Below are 18,150 nucleotides of genomic sequence, written 5' to 3'. Positions count from 1 at the left end.
TAATCTCAATCAACTATTTCCTATTCCAACCATATTTTCATTGAAACATCCTCCACCCACGCAGTACAAACGTATATATGCGATAAGATCAGTGCCTTGATTCATGCTTCATGTTGATGCATTTCCTATTTATGATAATATATGTAACATAATCCAGAGTCCTCAACATCTCTACCTGCTGACAGGCCTTTCAAAGCAAAGCTGTTTTTTTCAGCCACTGATCAAGCTTTACAGGAGCAGAATTTGAACCTGAATGTCCAAAACTTGGGCTTCAACTATACAGCCTAATCCACAGACATCTTGACCCTTTTACTTACTGGCTGGATCAGTCTTGTAGATCAAAGTTCTACCAGCAGACAGCTTCACTGATTTTTCTTGCAGGAGTAAGTCCAATGGTACATGTGTACAATTACTCATACAGCCAGAGTCTTAGGAAGAGGACACAGACATTATAAAAATATGGCTGACTAGCATTTAAGAGAAATTAATTTCAAATTCTGCATTACAAGAAAGAAAACAGTGACCTTTACTTCCTCTGCTAACAAAGTATGCTTTAAGTGTCAAAATATTTATTTGACAAAGTCTTTGTTGTGTAAATATTTTCATTTCCCAACCTTACCCTTAGAGTGAAATATTTGTAGCTGAAGAGGTGAATACGATTTGGACAAGTAGATCAGTCAGGATGTAAACTGCACCCTGCAGCTCTTTTTCCTGCATGCTGGGTTCGAGATTTGTAAGTTTGGAGTACTAAATTCAGAGCTATTTCTGTTGGTAGTGTTGTGCAAACTAAGCCAGGCTAAAGAGTGCAAGAGCACTTCTCTGGCTTTTGCTGTTTCTATATTCTGCTCCTGGGATATCTGGAAGCTTAACTGATCCAGGTTGTTCCTTATGAAACTGCAAGTGAGGAGGTTTGTTACAGAACCACATCTGGTCAAGTTTTCCTCCAAAACCTGTTTATAGAGCTCTGTCAGTTTTGTTTCCATGTACTTGTTGAGCATGGAGTTGGAGAGAGGCTCCTCACAGAGCATGATGCTCCGTTCTCCAGCTTCATCCCTGGACAGGGACATTGCACTCGGCTTTTTGGGCTGCTCGCACAGAGGGGACTGACCTAGGGGAATATCAGTGGACAGGAGAACAGGGCCATCAGGAAGTTCATCACACATGTGGTCCAAAACGCAGCCGGAATCACAGGTATGGTCCCCCACACGGTCTCCCCCAATCTGCAAGTCGGGGTAGTTTTGGTAAATGCTGTTGCAGGACCAGGATGTGTACAAATCCATCTGCTCGGTGTTCTGTTCTCTTCTGGGGATGTACAAAGCGGGTGAGACAGTTCCTTTAACAAGCACTTTCTCATCTTTTGCAGGTACCTCTTTTACGGATCTCCGTTGAGGACAACTCCTGTGTTCCATTTTGCTGCTTTCAGCAGAGATCTCACTTTGTTTCCCATGTCCATCAGCAAAGCCTTGAATTTTTGGGTTGTCTACAAGTTTCTGTCTCCAGATTCCCTCTTTATCCTTTTTGGATGCATGAGATTTGCGAGGCTTATCTTGATGATAGCTTGCTTTATATACGAGGCTAGTCAGGATGCCTTCTGCCAACATGACGACAAGCGTGAGCAACAGCCTAATCACCAGGGTTCCATGCAGCCCTGCGAGTGAAAACAAGACAGGTAGAGTACCTCAAACTTCTCTGGACAAAGAGGAATAATAATAAAAAATGAACAACGCACTTTTTACGTAAAGACTGATTTTTTTTTCCTCTAGAATATTTATTGTTAGTAAAGAGTAAACCGCATGCTTTTCTACAATTTTAACCTCTATCATGCAAACAAAATTCATTCAGAAGATACAGGAAGGGCATTAACCGGGTTTATCTGTAGTGTCACTTCTCTTCTGCGGTGTGGCTAGTTGAGATAGATCATACTTACGAGCTGCAAAAAATCAGCAAAACCATTTTACTTACCTATCTCACTACCATCAGTTGCAAATCAACTTTCTTCCATTGAAAGACAACAATTTCTAAGAACTAGAAATTCTAAGAACTAAAGATGTGACATAGGAAGGAAATCAAGATCAAGTTTAGACTTAGAGGTTGATTCCAAACTGGCCTGAGCCCTTCCATGAGATGCCCAGGAGCTTCAAAAGATGCTGATAGTTCAAGTATAAAACTGCATCCAAAATGCAGGTCACATACACAACTGTCTTTCAGAGTTCCTCCTAATGATGATTTTAAAGGATATAATTAGTTAATTTGTCTTCCCCAATAGTGAAGTGATGAGTAATATGTTTGTGTATCTATAGGCTCTACAGCTTTACTCAATACACACAAATAATTAAAATCTAGCCAATATGCCTCAGAATAATCTACCACATCTAATGAGTATCGTTCCTTTTCAACTCAGCTACTGCTAAAATCAATGGGAATCTTTCCATTTAGAGCCAAGTCTGACCTAAACTCACTAAGGAAAAGATCACTACTGCTCCTCTTAAGGAGGAATGGGAAAGATGAACCCAAGAAAATCCCTCTGTTCTTCAAATGTCTTTTTAATCTCCACATATTTCAAGCGCCTTCACACATCTCTACTGTGCTCGTGGTTTGCAATAGGGAGGAGAGGCAAGGGATGAGGCAGTTTTGTTGAAGATTACGTAGTAAGTCCCCAAAGAACATGACATACTGGCATGCTGTTTGAAATACACCAAAAACTCTATGCATATCACAGATGATTAAAGCTCAAGGCTTTTCACAGAGCTGGCAGTTTGCATCAGTAGCAAGTCACCAGATAGCTCTCCACACAAACAAAACCGCTGCAGATTTAAAATGATGTCTGATGTATTAACCCAAAGATCCTCCTCACTCTACTCATTCACTTCCAGCAGCGACCAAACCATTACTCTGGCTTATCTGTTCTTCAATGAAACTTGATGCACTGGGTCACTTCTTTTTAATCCCAGGCCTCATTCCAGAAAGCTACTCCATAACTCAAATTACTTGAGAGATGTGTAAATTTCAGAGGGAAGTCAGAAATTTTCATTGCCACAGTACAATCATTTGCTTTTTTCAGCTTGAATGGCACTGTTCCCCCCTCCCCCCAAAGCTGCAGGTACCCCTGGAACTGAGACACACCCACACGTGAGAACCAAGCAGACACAAAAGGCAGCACACCATGCCTCCTCCTGGTTACATTAGCATTACTATTTACTCTTACCACATACCTATTTACTAAGTGCCATTTTTGAAAGCCACAAGAGCACTTGGCAGCCTAAATCTTGCCGAATGTCAATGGAGTTTGGAATGCTGCGTGCCTCATTTGCTTCTGAAAAACAGGACACAGCTACCCAGATCCTTACACGCTTAAGAATTTTGATGTATTGCTTTGAAAACGCTCATAGTGCTAGTGTGGAGCTAAAATACTGTGATCTTAGCAAAACTGCTCTCCTTCACATAAAGTAAATGGTGCCTGCATTCTGAAACAAAGCATAAGGGGAAAAAAAAGGGCACAAAAAGCCCGCACTTACCAGTCCAAGCTGGGTAAGAGAGGTGGATAATCACATCGCCCAGAACTCTCCCAGTACAGCTGCTGCAAGAGAACAGATTCTTACATGCTCTTTCTTCACTGCTGTCTGCGTGGAAAAAAACCTGACACACACATGACTTAGTTCCCCTTTTTTTCTTTTTAATACAGAAGTCTAAAAGAGGATGTTAAAAAAGTGAATTGAGATGTTTGACTGCAGTGCAATGCTGATGAGTTGCTAACTGCCATAATACATCATTTAAAAACAAAGACTACTAAAGGATCAGGGTGCCTGTACTTCACCAGGCTGTTCGAAACCGAATTCCACCAAACACTTCCATCTACAGAATTTCAGTTTTGTTCTGCCATCCACCTGACTTAGAGACGATGCTATTTACACCATTTCCCCCTCTGAAACAAACAACTAAATTTATAGTCTCGTGACCTTCTTCTGGTGGCAAAGACATTGACAACTTCATTTCATCAAGATTTTGACGAAATATCACTTACCTACAAAAGGCAAATATAAGAATCTGCAGTCTGAAAGCAGTAGCCATCAGATGGCTGCAAACAGTCTTGCTGCTCACTGACCAAATCCACTTTCTCTGGACTTAAAAATGACCCCTGCCTCAGCGGCATGGCAGAGGGGCCCCTGACGGTGTTTTCAGTGTGTGCTTCTCAGAGGCTGAAACTGAGCTCATCCACTGAGCCACTCCACATAGACAGTTTGAAGAGTTTTCTGTTGCTGCCTTTTCTAAATCTCCTTTTGCTCAGAAGGTTAAACAGCAAACAAATCAGAAGCTGAATCTCATCCAAGTACTAGACAATAGCTCTTAAATACATTGTTCAGTGTAAGGATAGGAGCAAGACACAGATGTAAAATACAACTAGAGTGTAAAGCTGACATTACAGCAACGTCTTGATTGCAACCCATCATTCAACGTATTTTGGCAGCAATGATGCACCTTAGAGATGAATTCACATAAGGTTTGAACAACCTACAACCATATAGGTCCAATGAAGGCTCTTTAAAATTGTTCCTCTTCCCTCCCTACCACCTGTATTTCACAAAACACTTCAGGTTTTATGGAGACAGAATGAAAGTTATTTTCATTCCCACTGAATTTACACAAAACTCATTGCTTATTGAAAGGCTGTTTAAAATGACTTTATTTTTAAGCATCTTGCATAACTATTTCCTGCCATGGTAGATGCGGTTCTGACTCCAGAGCTTACTCCTGCCCCCAGTCTCGGGGGGGACCCAACCTCAGAGGAAATTGGGCAGTTCCAACTCCAAGTAGGTAAAACCTGGCCTCCTTCACTGGGCTTGCAATTCGTGCCAGCTGCAGCTGCACTTTTTGCACAGCAGTTTCAGCACAACACAAAAGTAACAGAGACGGAGAGGAAGAAATAGAGTCAGGTAATTAGTCTTGAGTGACTAAAAACAAATCACCTTTCATTTCAGTTGTACTGAGGTACCAAAAGCATCAATATCCAAGGGAGTTAGTAGATTTGTATCAATAAGATCTCACCTTCTATATTTACAAAAATAAAGCAAGACAGAACCAAAGCTATTTCAGAAGCTGAAAACAGACTGCAGTCAGGAGAAACGGTCAGCAAGACATCTGAATCCTAAGGCTAACCTTCAAGCGGAATTCATAAAGAAAGAAAAATAAATGTGACTGCATCATTCATCTACAGAAGAAAATGAGTAACGCAGCATTGCACATCACCATACACAGTTATCATATGGCATTAACTACAGCAGCATGCAGAAAAAAGTCCGTTATTTCAGCCCAAACTATGCATTTTATGCGCATATGCAGGTGACATAGAAGCTGACTGTATTAGCTGGGGTTTTTTTCCCCAAGCACAGCTGCAGCAAGGCTCCCTCTTCCCGCCTCAGCAGCATTTTCACGCCCTCGACCCCCCGGGGCCCGCCAGCTCCCCCTCGCTCGGCAGCCCCGGCCCACCTCCCCCCCGCGGCCATGCCCCGCGGCCCAGGGGTTCCTCGGCGGGGAGGCTCCACGTACCTGGGGTCACCGAAGGGCTCCTTCGACAGCAAGGAGCCAAGTCCCACCGCACGGCGGGGGGAGAGGGCGGAGCACAGGCAACCGGGGAGGCCCGGCCCGGCCCCTCGGAGGGCTCAGGTGCTCGGGGCCGAACCCCGGCTCTGAGGGGAGCGAGGGACAGCCGGGGCTCGGAGGAGGCGGCGAGGCCATGCCGGAAGGGGTGCGTGGCTGCCAGCGCGCCTCACGCTGAGCAGGGCTACCCAAAGCCGGTCAGGACCACCCACGGCACCACCGCCGCCTCAGCGCGGGTAGGCCTAAACACCGGAGGGGGCGGGTCTTCACGCTGATTGACAAGAGCAGCGGCCAATGGGAAGGGCGCGGCAGGCTCGCCAGCGTCGCTGCGTGGCGGTCGGTTGCCGCGGCAACGGCACGAGGCGTTGGGAGGTGAGGGGCGGCGGGCGCCATGACAGGGCCGGCTCCGGCGGCCCCGGGCGGGTGAGCGGGGCCGGGCGAGGGGCAGAGGCGGGCGGCAGAGGCGGGCGGCAGGCGTTAGCGGGCTGCGGGGCGAGCCGCTCGGCCTGCCGGGCAGTCAGGAGCTGGCGGTGGGTGCGGCGGGGGAAGGGCGGACCCCGCGGCCGGGCCCGGGCCCGTCCCGCCCCTGCCCTGTCCTGACGGCGGGCTGCGGCTGAGGGGAAGGGGGCCGAGCCGGTGGTCGAGCGTCCGTGGGCAGTTCACAGTATATTAATCATGCTGCTCTTTTCCTTTTTTTTTTGGAGGATTTCGAGTTGTTACGCCGAGCAAGTGAAGATGAAGATGTCTGCAGGTTCCTGCAGATGTCTCCAGGTTCCTGCAGATGTCTTCACCCTGGCACTCGATACTGCATGAATGCAACAGACTAAATACACGGTGTTCGCACGCTCGGAACACGCAGGGGACGGCGCTCGCCTCCTGCAGTAAGACAGGAGACACTAAGACAATTCCTACTTCGTCACCTTAAATGGGCTTTTAGAATCACATTTCCCAAAGCTCCAAAAGTTTACCAATACAGTTCAAGATTGCTAATAATAAACTTTTCAATCTAAAATATTCTACCAAGATCACATGATATGGATGCATGCTACTGCAGGAAACTCACTAAAAGATAATCACTTGGTAATTCTTTACTTGTAGAGTGGGATTATTTTGTGTAGGTACCTGACCTGTTCAGATGGGCTTCATGCATCAGCTTTTTTCTGTGCCCAGTGTAACCCATTTCCAGAACGAGCACAGATGCTGTCAGCATCTCTGCAAGAAAGGGTGAAAAAGGGAACGTGGGAGAAATGCTGTGCCAGTGCTGCGGTCTGGAATGGGCTGCGTGGACATAAGCAATGAGTAAATGCGTTCCTTTTCCCCTTACACCTTGATTCAGCTCGACATCAGAGTCTGGGGACATGTGAAGGCAGAATGCCTCTCTCTAGGCAGTACCGTACCTGCCTTCCCACTGCTGTTATTTACATTTACACAAAAAAATCCTGAAAAAGCAAGACTGGCAAAAGAGGAAAACACTGAGTCAGGAAATCGTAGTGGCTTGTTTTTGGGGAATGAGTTGTCTCCGTTTCTTTTTAAATTGGCTATTAAAATTCTCTTACCATAATGGGGAAAGCGCAGAAGAGATGACGTCTGATGAAGTTCTTAACACAGGTTACTGATCAGTCTGAATCTATTATGTTAATGGCTTTAAATTAGTGTTTTGAAAAAAAAAATTCATTATGTTGTTCTTGGTAAGTCTTATTTCTTGCATTTCTCAAATTGTGGGCCCACGTGCACGGGACTAGCTAATACCTTTTTCTCATGTTAAAAAAAAAAGAAGAGAAAATCAAGACACAGAACAGATCTTTATATACAGTGTGTGTATATATATATATGTGTAGACATACATCCAGTCTCTTCCCAGTCAGTGAGCTGCTCAGGAGCCACTCGTTTACTCCCCTGCGTCTGCTGATTGCAGCTCTACCTCAAGCCAACCCATCCTGGGCTTCGTCTTTGTGAAGCTGACCTGACCCCACTCTGGATGAAGACTCCTCAATAAGGGTCTGGCAGGCCCCTGCCTCCACTGTGCACACCTCCAGTTTGTATTGCAGGACACTCCTGGTATTGGAAACACGAGCTGAATGATACAATCAGACTTTGCAGAGTTTTCCATGACATACAGATTGAGACGTGAATGAAACCCCACATTCATTGGTAGAAAAGTTTATTATTACAGTGCACACCACTGTGGCCTGAAACAGCAAGTTCAGTAAACGTTCTGTGCACACATGAAGTTTGTTTTTTTAAACAGATTTTTGAAAACTCTTTGCATTGAGCTTTACAGTAGTGAATAACTACCACAGTTTGGTATTTGAAGAGTTTTTATGAACAAAGAGGAAAACCAGAGATCTTTCTGGGTTATACAAGCGAAGTGTATACACAGGGAAAGTAAATGGGGTTCATTGTAATTCGAAATGGCACCAGAAGTCCCTTTATCTTACATTATGGACCATTTTTTAAGATACTGAAGAAGGGCAAGTAAGTGAGAGAAGCAGTGAACACCATTAAAAGACATCAGTGTACCTGACGGGTCTCGGCTGGGCTTTAGTTGTTTAGACAGAAAAGAGTCGATCCTACGAACGGCAAGCAAGCAGCCTTCTCGCAAGCCACTCTCAAGAACGAAGTTACCCGTTTCCTTCAGAGGATGTGAACTCAAGTCTGGGATTTGGGCAAATCCTAGTGTGGTTTAGGGGCTGAGAATGCATCTTCTGTAGCTCGACAGAAGATCTTGGAGGTGGTACAAGCCTTCAGCGTGTGAAGCGTAAAAGAATTTACCTGCTGGATCTACCAGGCAAATAGCAGAGAAGATAAAAATGAATAGGTTTAGTTTAAAAATTTATCCTACACCGCCCTCTGGCAACACAAATATTAAATAACCTGGTTCCCCTGCCATGAGCAGCACAAAGCTAATTAATTACACGTTGCAAAGAAAGCAACTGAGACTGCTTGGCAAGCTCCACGGGCGCAGGGGGAAGGAGATCTGCCCTGTCCGCTGTCGGTTTGTAACTGCCACGGGGACAGAGCGGCAAGGCGGGCGAGTCAGGAAGCGTGTTCCGCGCTCTCCCAAACCCCCCGCAGCCCCCAGACCGCTCGGTGGGGGTGTTCCTAAGTCATTAAAACCCTCTCGTTGCAACAGGCGAGAGATCCAACCCAACAGAGCTGGGGTGAGCGGCGGCGGGTGTGTTACGCTCACCTGGTCGTGCAGACCCTGCGCTTTTAAAATAAACATTTGGAAACTCCACTTCTTCCAACTTACGGGACCACTTCAAACCGTGAACAAAACACGCAAACCAATCAGCCGTGTGAGAAAGCATTCTAAAACAACTTTATTGGAATGATACAGGAATGGTTAATATACAGGTTAAATCCTCAGTGCCTGCCTTCTACATAGGAAAGAGGGAAGAAATGAACAAATTCCATTCCCGCGCCCATCGTTAACCCAACACAGGTATGGCAAGCAGAAGAAGCGCACGTAGGCAACGCACTCCTAGCGCTCCTGAATTCATGCAAGGTATCAGCTGCACCAAAATGAATGCGAGTTTTCCACGCAGTCCCACAACAAAGAGGCATTCTGGGTGTTTTTCAGTTTGCCTTGGTGCCTCGTTCCCCAGACAAAGCAGGAATTCAGCCCGTCTAACGGAGCTTTCTTGGGAATGCTGATACGGCTTGAACGCTACCAGATGGCACGGGTGCGGGACCAGACGAGGGAAGTGACTTCGCTTTCTGAAACTGGGCAATTTTCTTGACCGTCAGAAACAGAGCTTGACCTCATTTCAGAATGTTTTGGGTCACTGAACTGACAGAATTTGGCAGCGACTTTCAATTACAGTTTCTCCAAAATAAGGACTCTAATTCACAAAACTTAGACCACACTCCCCTGACACAGGAAACACAGCAAACTGGCATGAGCACAGTGACTTTTGTGTCAGATTCCACTTTCTTCACAAGGCGTCACGTAGGAGTCTTACACACTTTCTCAAAAACTTGACCGCTAGTTTAGACGTAGGGAAAGATTATGCCAATATTAAGAAAGAAAAGTCACCTCGGTTCAGAAAGATAAAAACACAGTGAACAACAAAAATCGGACACTGGATATAAAACGTAACCTGACTTCCATCCCCAAAAGATGTGAAATAAATTTCACAAGATGGCATTAATTACTGATAAAGCTTATTAATGAGAAAGCACAAATGTGGGTGTTAATCTGGAAGGTAAGGCAACACTAATCCCCCCCATGCCTTCTGACACTGTGCTTGCCTTTGTAAGGACGAGCTTCCAACGGCCTCCCAGGCTCCCCAATCAGAGAAGAATAAACATCAATTAAGTATCATTTTAACTAACTTGGTCCCGTGGCAGATCCTGTGGGAGCTTCGTCCCGAGCTCTCTCGAAGCAGAGCTGCTCTCCAAGCGCAGCAGGCAGCCGCATGGCTCTCTTAACACATGTTCACAAAATCATCAGTTGTAGTGAACGGGACAAAAAAAACCAACCCCAAAAATGGTGGTGAGGGAAGTACTTCATGACTGCACTTCAGAACATCTTTGTAAACTAAGTTTTTACTTTTATCCTGTTCCTAATTTCAGACTTCAAAACTATGAGCTGTAAGCAGTTTCAGAAAGTATTTAAAAAAGAAAACGTATTTGAAAAGCCCCTCACAGCATGAGTGTGCTGGCAGTGGTAAGCTGCAGCCTCTTGCTGATCTGCGCCGCCTGTTCCCCTGTTTCCAGAAAGCCCGGACAGTCCCAACGTGCGTGTGCAGCGCCCTCAGAGTGATCCTCCAACTACGGCAAGGGCTTATTACCTTACTGTCGTTTGACGCTTTGGGGGAATAAGTACATTATGTGGTGCAAAATGTGTTTTAAATTACCCACACACTTTTAAAACCCGATTCTTATCCTTCGGGGCACTTGGAATTGTTTTTATTTTTGTGGAATATGGCCAAAAACCACAGGCTATCTCATGAGCACTGGGAGAACAGACAGGTTAACATCGCGTGCGGTGAATTCACCAACAGCAGACACTCGTGGTGTCCGACCCCCGCCCAGCCCTCGCAGCAGCTCCAGCCCCAGCGCTGCGCTGCAGCGAACGCTGCTGGCGCGAAAGCACAAAGCGCTTTGCTGTACGGAGATCAGCTCCAAAAAGACGCAAACCTAGTTAAGCAGGCCCTCTGCCTGTGGTTTGCGGTTTGCTTTTGGATCACAGCTGCTCGTAATTGCACACAGGTAAAGCAACTTTATAAAAGCTGTTTTTAGGACAGAACTAGTTGAGGATCTCACTCGCGTGGTGAGATCTGCCCGGGCAGTGACGCCTGACCATAGGACACCGCCAGTTGCCTTCTTTGCAGCCACGAGTGCTGTGTCGTTCTTGTTCTTGTTACTATTAGAGATGTGCTTTTATCCATGAATATTTGAATAAAGTCAGTTGTGTCAGACCTAATCTAACAAGCATTAGTGAATACTTGGATGCCTAATAAAACATACATATATTGGTAATCCTGTTACCTGTCAAGGTGCACAAGACCTCTGGACCTAAGGAATAACAGGCGAAGGCAGGTGGCGAGTTACTTCGTGCTCATGGGGTGGTCAGGAGGCGTCCAGACAAAATGGAGCCAGCAGCGGGAAACAGAAATCCTGGGACCTCTGTCCCAAGGCAGGATGGGCCTTTAACTGAAATGCTTAAACAAGAATGTGGAGGCGTCTGTCACAACCCTTTCATGCAAGGAGAGGGGAATATTTTATTTTTGCCCCTACAGGGAAACATAAAACTATACTTTCCTGGTGATAAATATCCATGATGGGTATGAGTGACAGTTATGGATCGTTTGTTAGGACTGGGAGACATTAATGGTGTCAATTTAATAGACCAAAAGGGACAAATGTGGACTTCTGGACTTAAATCTCATCAAATTAAAGTTAGCACCTTTAAAGCTTTGGGAGGCTTGCCCCGATCTCATGCAGTGAACCAGAAACTGTATTCATTATCCACTGCAGCTCTTTGCAGAATCTTGAGGGAAGATTGGGCTTCAGCTAAGGAAATCGGAGATGAAGTTATTAAGCATTCAGAGGAAACTGGTACGGAAGTCCCAGAACAAAAACGACAGGGACCAAGGACTGACATTACATTCTTGGGTATTAAGTGGACCCAAGATGGGGAACAAATACCAGAAAAGGTATTATTGACATGGAGAAATTACAGAATCCAACTCATGTTAAGGAATTACAGGCTTTACTGGGAACTCTTTGTTCCTGGAGGAGACGTACCCCAGGGTTCCCCGTTGCAGCGTGGCCGCTGTAGGACTGCTCGGAAAGCCAGCAGCGCGGCAGCGGGGATCAGCTCGGCAAGCCAGCCTGTCCGAGTTCGCAGCAGCAGTTCAGCAATTTGCAGTCTTGGGATTGGCTCCCCATGGTCCTACAGAAGGGCACCGGGAATCTTCTGAACATGGAAGTACGGGAGGATTGTGGCAAGAGAAGAGGCCTGTGTTATCTGACTCCTGTGCTTGGAAGCAAACTGAGGGAAAAAACACGCATTTAGAGAAAGGATTGCGTGCTTTGGAATATGCACTGCAGGTTGGTCTTAGCGCTTACACCACACAAAAGATTTCTTTAGTGGGACCTTCGAAATTATTAACATGGTTAAGGGAAGGCGGAGAGATCACTCAGAAGTTAACTATATATAAGACCACTACTGCCATAATAACAAATGGCAGATTTAATGAAGACAGAGAAAGATAGAGGTAGACAAAACTAACCCTCAGACTGGAAATGTCAAGATCTCTTCTGTTGAAAACTGTGAAAAACTGCATTCTCCATTTGAAGCAGCACGTCCTTATTCCAAGGAGGCAGGAGAGCAGCCACGTGTGTGGTTTATCGAGGCGAGTTCTGAGAGAGTAAAAGGACAGTGGAAGCACAGGACAGCTGGAACAGAAATTAGAACAGGGAGACAGGCAGTTACAGGGGGACGGTTCTGCTCAGCCAGGGGAACCGACGGCCCTTGCTGTGGTCCCAGAGGACGGGCTAAGCATACACATACCGATTCCTATGGGGCTGTAAAGGGGGTTTGGAGTGGGCTCCGTTCTGGGAGACGAAAAGCTTTGTAATGAATGTGGCAGTTAAATATGCTAAGACCAGAATGGCTACCAGATTAGAATCCTTTGTGTACTAAACGAGCCAGGGGAAAATGGGCTACGCAGCAAACAGACCACACTGGTCCCCTTACAGGGCAGTTTAAATACATTTTCGTAGCAGTTGAAATCTGTAAAGGCTTAGGATTTATTTTTCCTTGCTGCTGAGCTACAGCAGTAAGTACCACAGAATCACAGAATGGTCGGGGTTGGAAGGGACCTCTGTGGATCCCCCAGCCCAACCCCCTGCCGAAGCAGGGTCACCCAGAGCAGGCTGCACAGGACCTTGTCCAGGCCTTGAATACCTCCAGAGAAGGAGACATACACACTTTTACAGCAATTGTTACCGCATTATCCTAAACCAAGAGAAATACAATCTGATAATGGGGGACATTCTAAAGATAATCAGGTGGCACAGTGGGCATGGGAACAAGGCATAAAATGGGTATTTCACATTCCCTGTTATCCTTGGGCTTCAGGAATGGCTGAACAGTTTAATGGTTTATTAAAAAGGCAACTGAAACTCCACCTCTCATTACAGAGTGTGGAAGCGGTACGTCTCCTGCATTTCAAGTTGTAGAGACTTCAAATACTACCCAACACTACATCAGTCTAAATTTTATGGGTTTAAATTTGTGCGACGCCCACTTACGCTGCCTTGGAGTATGGCTGTTGTGTGGCTACGACGGGACATGTCCAATACTGCAGCAAAAGGTCAACAAAACTGTGTATCAGACCTGACAGACGAAGATGAAGAACTGCTACTCCTGGCTCTGGACCCTGATCTTTCTGACTGCAACCATTGGCAGGCTGATGCCTGCGATGCAGAGATGTTCTCTGAACCTCCAGCGCTCTCCTCGAGTTCCCCGGACTCAGGATTCGTTGGACAATGTAGTGCTACAGGCAACGGACCATTCTCACCAGCTCCTCGACACGGCCATGCCAGGTTCGTGGCAAACGCGTCTCACCGCTCCCATAGCCGCATCACAACAAACGCTGGGGGGTAACACTGACCCCGACCACTCCCCACACGGAACTCCTGCTCCAGGGCGCAGACGTACCAGTTGGAGAGCGGAAGATGGATCAGGCGACGAATTTACCTTCGTCATACTCTGAAATTAGTGGGACAGGTACACATCGGTGGTGAATCTCTAACGTCCCTGTGGAAAATGGGTGTTACCAGTGACGCTGCGGGAGGGGATCTGTACATATCGAGTGGGTAAATTCTTGTCTTGTTTGTGATTATCACGGCCAACTTGCATTATATGATAACTCGGGCTGGGCTGCCGACTGTATTAATGTAGCATCGTTTAATAATTCTTATGGTCTATATAGCTGCCAACAATCACCAGAAATTCAGGATAAGGGTGAAAATTGGATCATTAATATCACTGCCACCTATCCTAATGTATCCGTCTGTGCTCCTAGTCCAGTATAATGGCCTGTGTTTCCTTATCTTAGTAATGAGCTAACTGGTCAGAATCAGACAGGCATTCGGAAACCCCACTGGGTTTCTCCAAAATCTCCAGGGGGGACATATTTTCCTTTTAACCAGACTTGGATACCATACAACTGCAGCTCAGGACCTGAATTTCTGAATCCGACTCATGAAACCATTACGTTCTGGGGGTCCCAGAGCATGGCCAATTCGATCACTGTATACTGGACACATCATTTTATGGACATCAGTCTGGTGTTGTACCTATACCCACAGGAAACAGCTGGGGGGAAGCGAGGCGGCAGCGGAGGAATCTGGGGATTATTCTAACCCAGATCCACCCTCGACAGCCCGAACCTTTAGCAACGCACAGCCCCTCAGGGCAGTCGGGTTATGAAAACATTTCAAGAGATTTGCAATTCCTGTAATAGCTTCGTGATATGGCAATAACAACATAAAAAAAGTTTTTAAACCTTCAAAAAAAAGTCTTGCTTTATTACAATAGTTCTTGCTCTTCAAACATTTCCTCATTTGAAAAAATACTATATGAATCTAATGACTACTTGAACATGCAATAAGATGCCTAACGCTATAAGCAGTGTGAACTGGTATTTTTGTAGAGAAATACATTAAAGGCTTTCACCCTTACACAGGTAAGGAAATGCCATTTCTGGCCATTTTGGCTTATTTGCAACATTGCCTGGGAATTAGCGCATACTGCACTGAGGTGCACGGAATCTTGCACACAGATGTGTAACCAAGTCGTGCTTAGGCAGCTGTGTGATGGAATTGCCAGTGGAAAGGCTGTCCATTGCCCAAATCCCCTTTTCTTTGTCAAAAGAGCCCACACGGATCACTTAAATGAGAAATACATGGCATTATTTTGTTTTATCATCTGTACAGTGTGTTACAATACAAATCTTAAATACCCATTCTACAAAAGAACAAACACAACTTTCAAAAGTGACTACAATGGCTATACTACACGATACCACCTACAATTTCATCTGAAACCAGAAAAGACGCCGAAAAATTACTGTGTAATTCAATAACATTTTTGAGGCAACTCAGGCACTAAAGTTAGTATCTGACAAGGTTTTAGATGCTGTTTTCCGTATTTTAAATAGTTGGATCTCTAGGTATAACCCCCTCTGCATTATTAGTACTAAAGTAGTTTCTTTGAGTTTACACAAAATGGACGAATTGCCAAGACAGTTTAAACTACGTGAAAATCATTCAAGTCTGATTGCTTCAGTTTCCTACGTTTCCAACTTTGTAATAACACACTCTGTGCTCTCTACCTTTACGTTCACGTTCTCACCTTGTGTTCAGATTTGTATTATGTATGGTGAATGCTGCAAGCACCAATCAAATGTTAGAAATCACATCTACATTTCTTGAAGCAGAGACAATTGTACTATTTTATAAAAAGCCATGGAAATTCCCTTTACAGAACATTTAAGGCAGTTGAAATTCACGCTTGCTGCTTTGCCAGTGCTTCAGCTTCCTGAAACGACAGAACAGAAACACACACATTAGTACCTTATAAAAGGCGAGAACTCATGTACCTGTGTTAGCACATGGCGTAACAAAAGCTGCAGCAATACGTTAGGAAGAAGTGAGCAGCACTGAACCCAGCTCAAGAAAAGTCCCCACTGCCTGTGACGACATTATAAAACAAGTCCCGTACCGTGCTGGCTTTAACTCCAATTCTGAGCGAGCTCAAGTAGGACCTGCAGGAATATTCCAACCTCTGGCCAAGACCAGTTTTGACCATAAAAGTTTAAAACAAAAGAAGACAGATAAGAGTTATTCCCCATTTCACATCAGGACACAAGAACTATCTAGAGATCAAAGACTATCTGAAGAACTATGGTTAAATGGAAAAAGAATTCTTAATTAATTTAGCTTTTGCCTTCTAGAAGGGCGATCAGAGCAGCCTGCGAGTCCTTAGCCACAGCTGGGAGCTGCTCCAGCACAAAAGCCATCGGTGCGCTCCGTCCCGGGGCTGGCAGCAGGTCTGTCCTGGCACCGGCACTGCCCAGTAATCCCAGCTCCCGCCCCAGGGGAAGCGAGCCAGCGGGGACGTGCTCCCTGGGAACCGCTCTCTCCAGGCCAGGGCTCCCAACCCACACCTCTTCGAGGGACCTTCAGCTACACGGAAACATTCCTGTGAAGCTTCCGAGATGAAGGAACAGCTGAAGCAGTTTAGCAGACATCCCAGCTGAGCTCAACCAACTCTCAGTATGTTTCAGAAGGAACATTAGAAAACAACAGCCTGCAATTTTCAGTCTTCTTTCAGCCTTTGCAAGGTGGTCACAAATGGGAACAGAATGACAACCGAAGAAGTACAAAAGGAATTTTTTTCTGAAGATGGTTTCTACAAGTGTACTTTTGACTGAAGTTTAATTTAATTACCTGTTAGCAGCAACATGGCCTACAAGAGATGAGCAGTGGCAGTGCTCTCACTGCAGCACTTCCGGGCGGACAGCGTGGTTTTCTTCGAGGAAAAAGCTCGACATCTGCTAAACTCAACTTTTATGTAATGGAGTTGTTTGCTTTGGTGACTGTGCAGAAACACTGAAGATAACAGACTCCACAATATCACTGTTAACATGAGCCAGTATGCCAAACAAAGAAAAAACAAGAGGAGGAACGACTAAGCAGGGCATTTCCCAGAAGCCTAAGACTCGTAAGAGCGGGGACGCAGTGGGTGACCCCAGCCCGCGGAGCAGGAAGTACCACGCATATCTCCGTTATCTTGGACACGGGGGATCGCCTGGGTTTTCCTGGCTACCTGCCCAAGCGCCTCGCGTCGTGCTGCCTCTTGACTCGGGGGCGTGGGAACAGCCCGGCTCGGGTCCGCCGCGCTCCCGGGCTGCGCTCTGCTCTGCTGGCCGCACCGCACAGGTCAGGGAGCGGAGCTGGGACGTCACCGCGCAGCCACGCTCCTTGTCGAAGGGCATCCGATCAGTTCGCGGCAGAAGAGGCGGGTGAAAAACGAAGGAAAGATTAAAAAGAACTACAAAGCCTGGTGGAAAAAAAGGATGTTTGATACTCTCTAAAAGACAAGTGGTTCTTTGAACGGTAACAAAGAGGAGATGGCTCCCTTGGCTTTGTAACAACTCCATTAGCCAGTCGTGGGCACTACAGAAGTGGCATCTAGCTCTTTGGGATTTTGCCAGAAAATGGAGGACAAAGCACTTCTCTTCAAAACAGGCAGTGGTAAGCTGGAGAGGTGTTTCTCTCAGCTCCAGGAAAGGAGGTACAAATAACTCGGAGAACATGCTAACCTATTTGTCTTGAAAGTCAAACTCCACTTCCTTGGGCGCGGTCCTGCGAGGCACCTGGCTCAGCTTCTCAGATCTGACACTATCCCTCTGCCATCCTGCTCTGTATTTCTCCCTTGAGGCCCCTTACTGAGCATGCTCTCAGTCCTTAAATAACTAATCACAGCCTTTAACTGAGGAAATCCTCTCTCTTTAAAACCTCTGTTGCTTGAAGTGAGGACGCTTCAACTGGATGCCGATGTTTCCCAGGGTTTGTAGGTCCATTTGTGCCCAAAGCACAAACCAAAGCACCAGCGCTCAGTAAATAATTACTTGCATTTCCCATGCTCCCTTCTGAGCCCTTCTTGTTTAGCATTAATATTGGAACTTTGCGTTCAGAGCCAAACAACTTTCCAAATCTCTCACGATGACACTTAACGGAGGTTTGCTGTCAAGGGCCTCTCTTGCAACAGCACACAGCTTGCTCTCAGGCTCCTTCCATTTTATGTCGCAAAAAACGCAGACGCAATGTCATTACCCTACACAGTATCATACCCACGCTGCACGCAGCTATGCTGTAAATGCCAATTTCAGCATCTACAAATCAGTTTCTGCCTGCTGCTGAGGAGAAATCAGCTTGATCTGACATCATGTAATTGTGGGACGGATACCAAAAGTCAGACCAACAGCAGAATGCTCTGGGTTCAAGGTCACCTGCGCAAAGGTTATCTTC

The 18,150-nt window shown here is 46.0% G+C and overlaps 2 protein-coding genes and 1 long non-coding RNA gene across 4 annotated transcripts in view; 1 reads left to right on the top strand and 2 right to left on the bottom strand.

Moving 5' to 3' along the window:
• On the bottom strand, nt 1-5,647 carry LOC104332245 (TLR adapter interacting with SLC15A4 on the lysosome). 2 transcript variants are annotated; one of them, XM_075435479.1, is made up of 3 exons: nt 5,545-5,647; nt 3,516-3,577; nt 1-1,648 (listed from the first exon to the last, which is right to left on the bottom strand). In XM_075435479.1, the coding sequence occupies exon 3, from the start codon at nt 1,599-1,601 to the stop codon at nt 678-680; it is 924 nt and encodes a 307-aa protein (XP_075291594.1). In that variant the 5' UTR covers nt 1,602-1,648; nt 3,516-3,577; nt 5,545-5,647; the 3' UTR covers nt 1-677. The 2 variants fall into 2 exon arrangements, with proteins under 2 accessions (XP_075291594.1, XP_075291595.1); XM_075435480.1 differs by having other exon boundaries at nt 3,516-3,574.
• A 301-nt stretch (nt 5,648-5,948) lies between these two features.
• Nucleotides 5,949-6,607, top strand: LOC142363124 (uncharacterized). The gene is made up of 2 exons (XR_012765510.1): nt 5,949-6,018; nt 6,300-6,607. It is a non-coding gene; the product is annotated as an uncharacterized LOC142363124 (long non-coding RNA).
• A 2,286-nt stretch (nt 6,608-8,893) lies between these two features.
• SH3BGRL (SH3 domain binding glutamate rich protein like) overlaps nt 8,894-18,150 on the bottom strand; it is a 40,500-nt gene continuing 31,243 nt past the window's right edge. The window contains exon 4 of the mRNA XM_075435438.1: nt 8,894-15,655. Within this exon, the coding sequence (XP_075291553.1) occupies nt 15,623-15,655 (33 nt within the window). The 3' untranslated portion in view covers nt 8,894-15,622. The remainder of the gene's footprint in view (nt 15,656-18,150) is intronic.

The sequence above is a fragment of the Opisthocomus hoazin genome, chromosome 14 (genome assembly GCF_030867145.1).
Source record: "Opisthocomus hoazin isolate bOpiHoa1 chromosome 14, bOpiHoa1.hap1, whole genome shotgun sequence".
Lineage (NCBI taxonomy): Eukaryota > Metazoa > Chordata > Aves > Opisthocomiformes > Opisthocomidae > Opisthocomus > Opisthocomus hoazin.
This window is presented reverse-complemented; position numbering and strand designations above follow the sequence as displayed.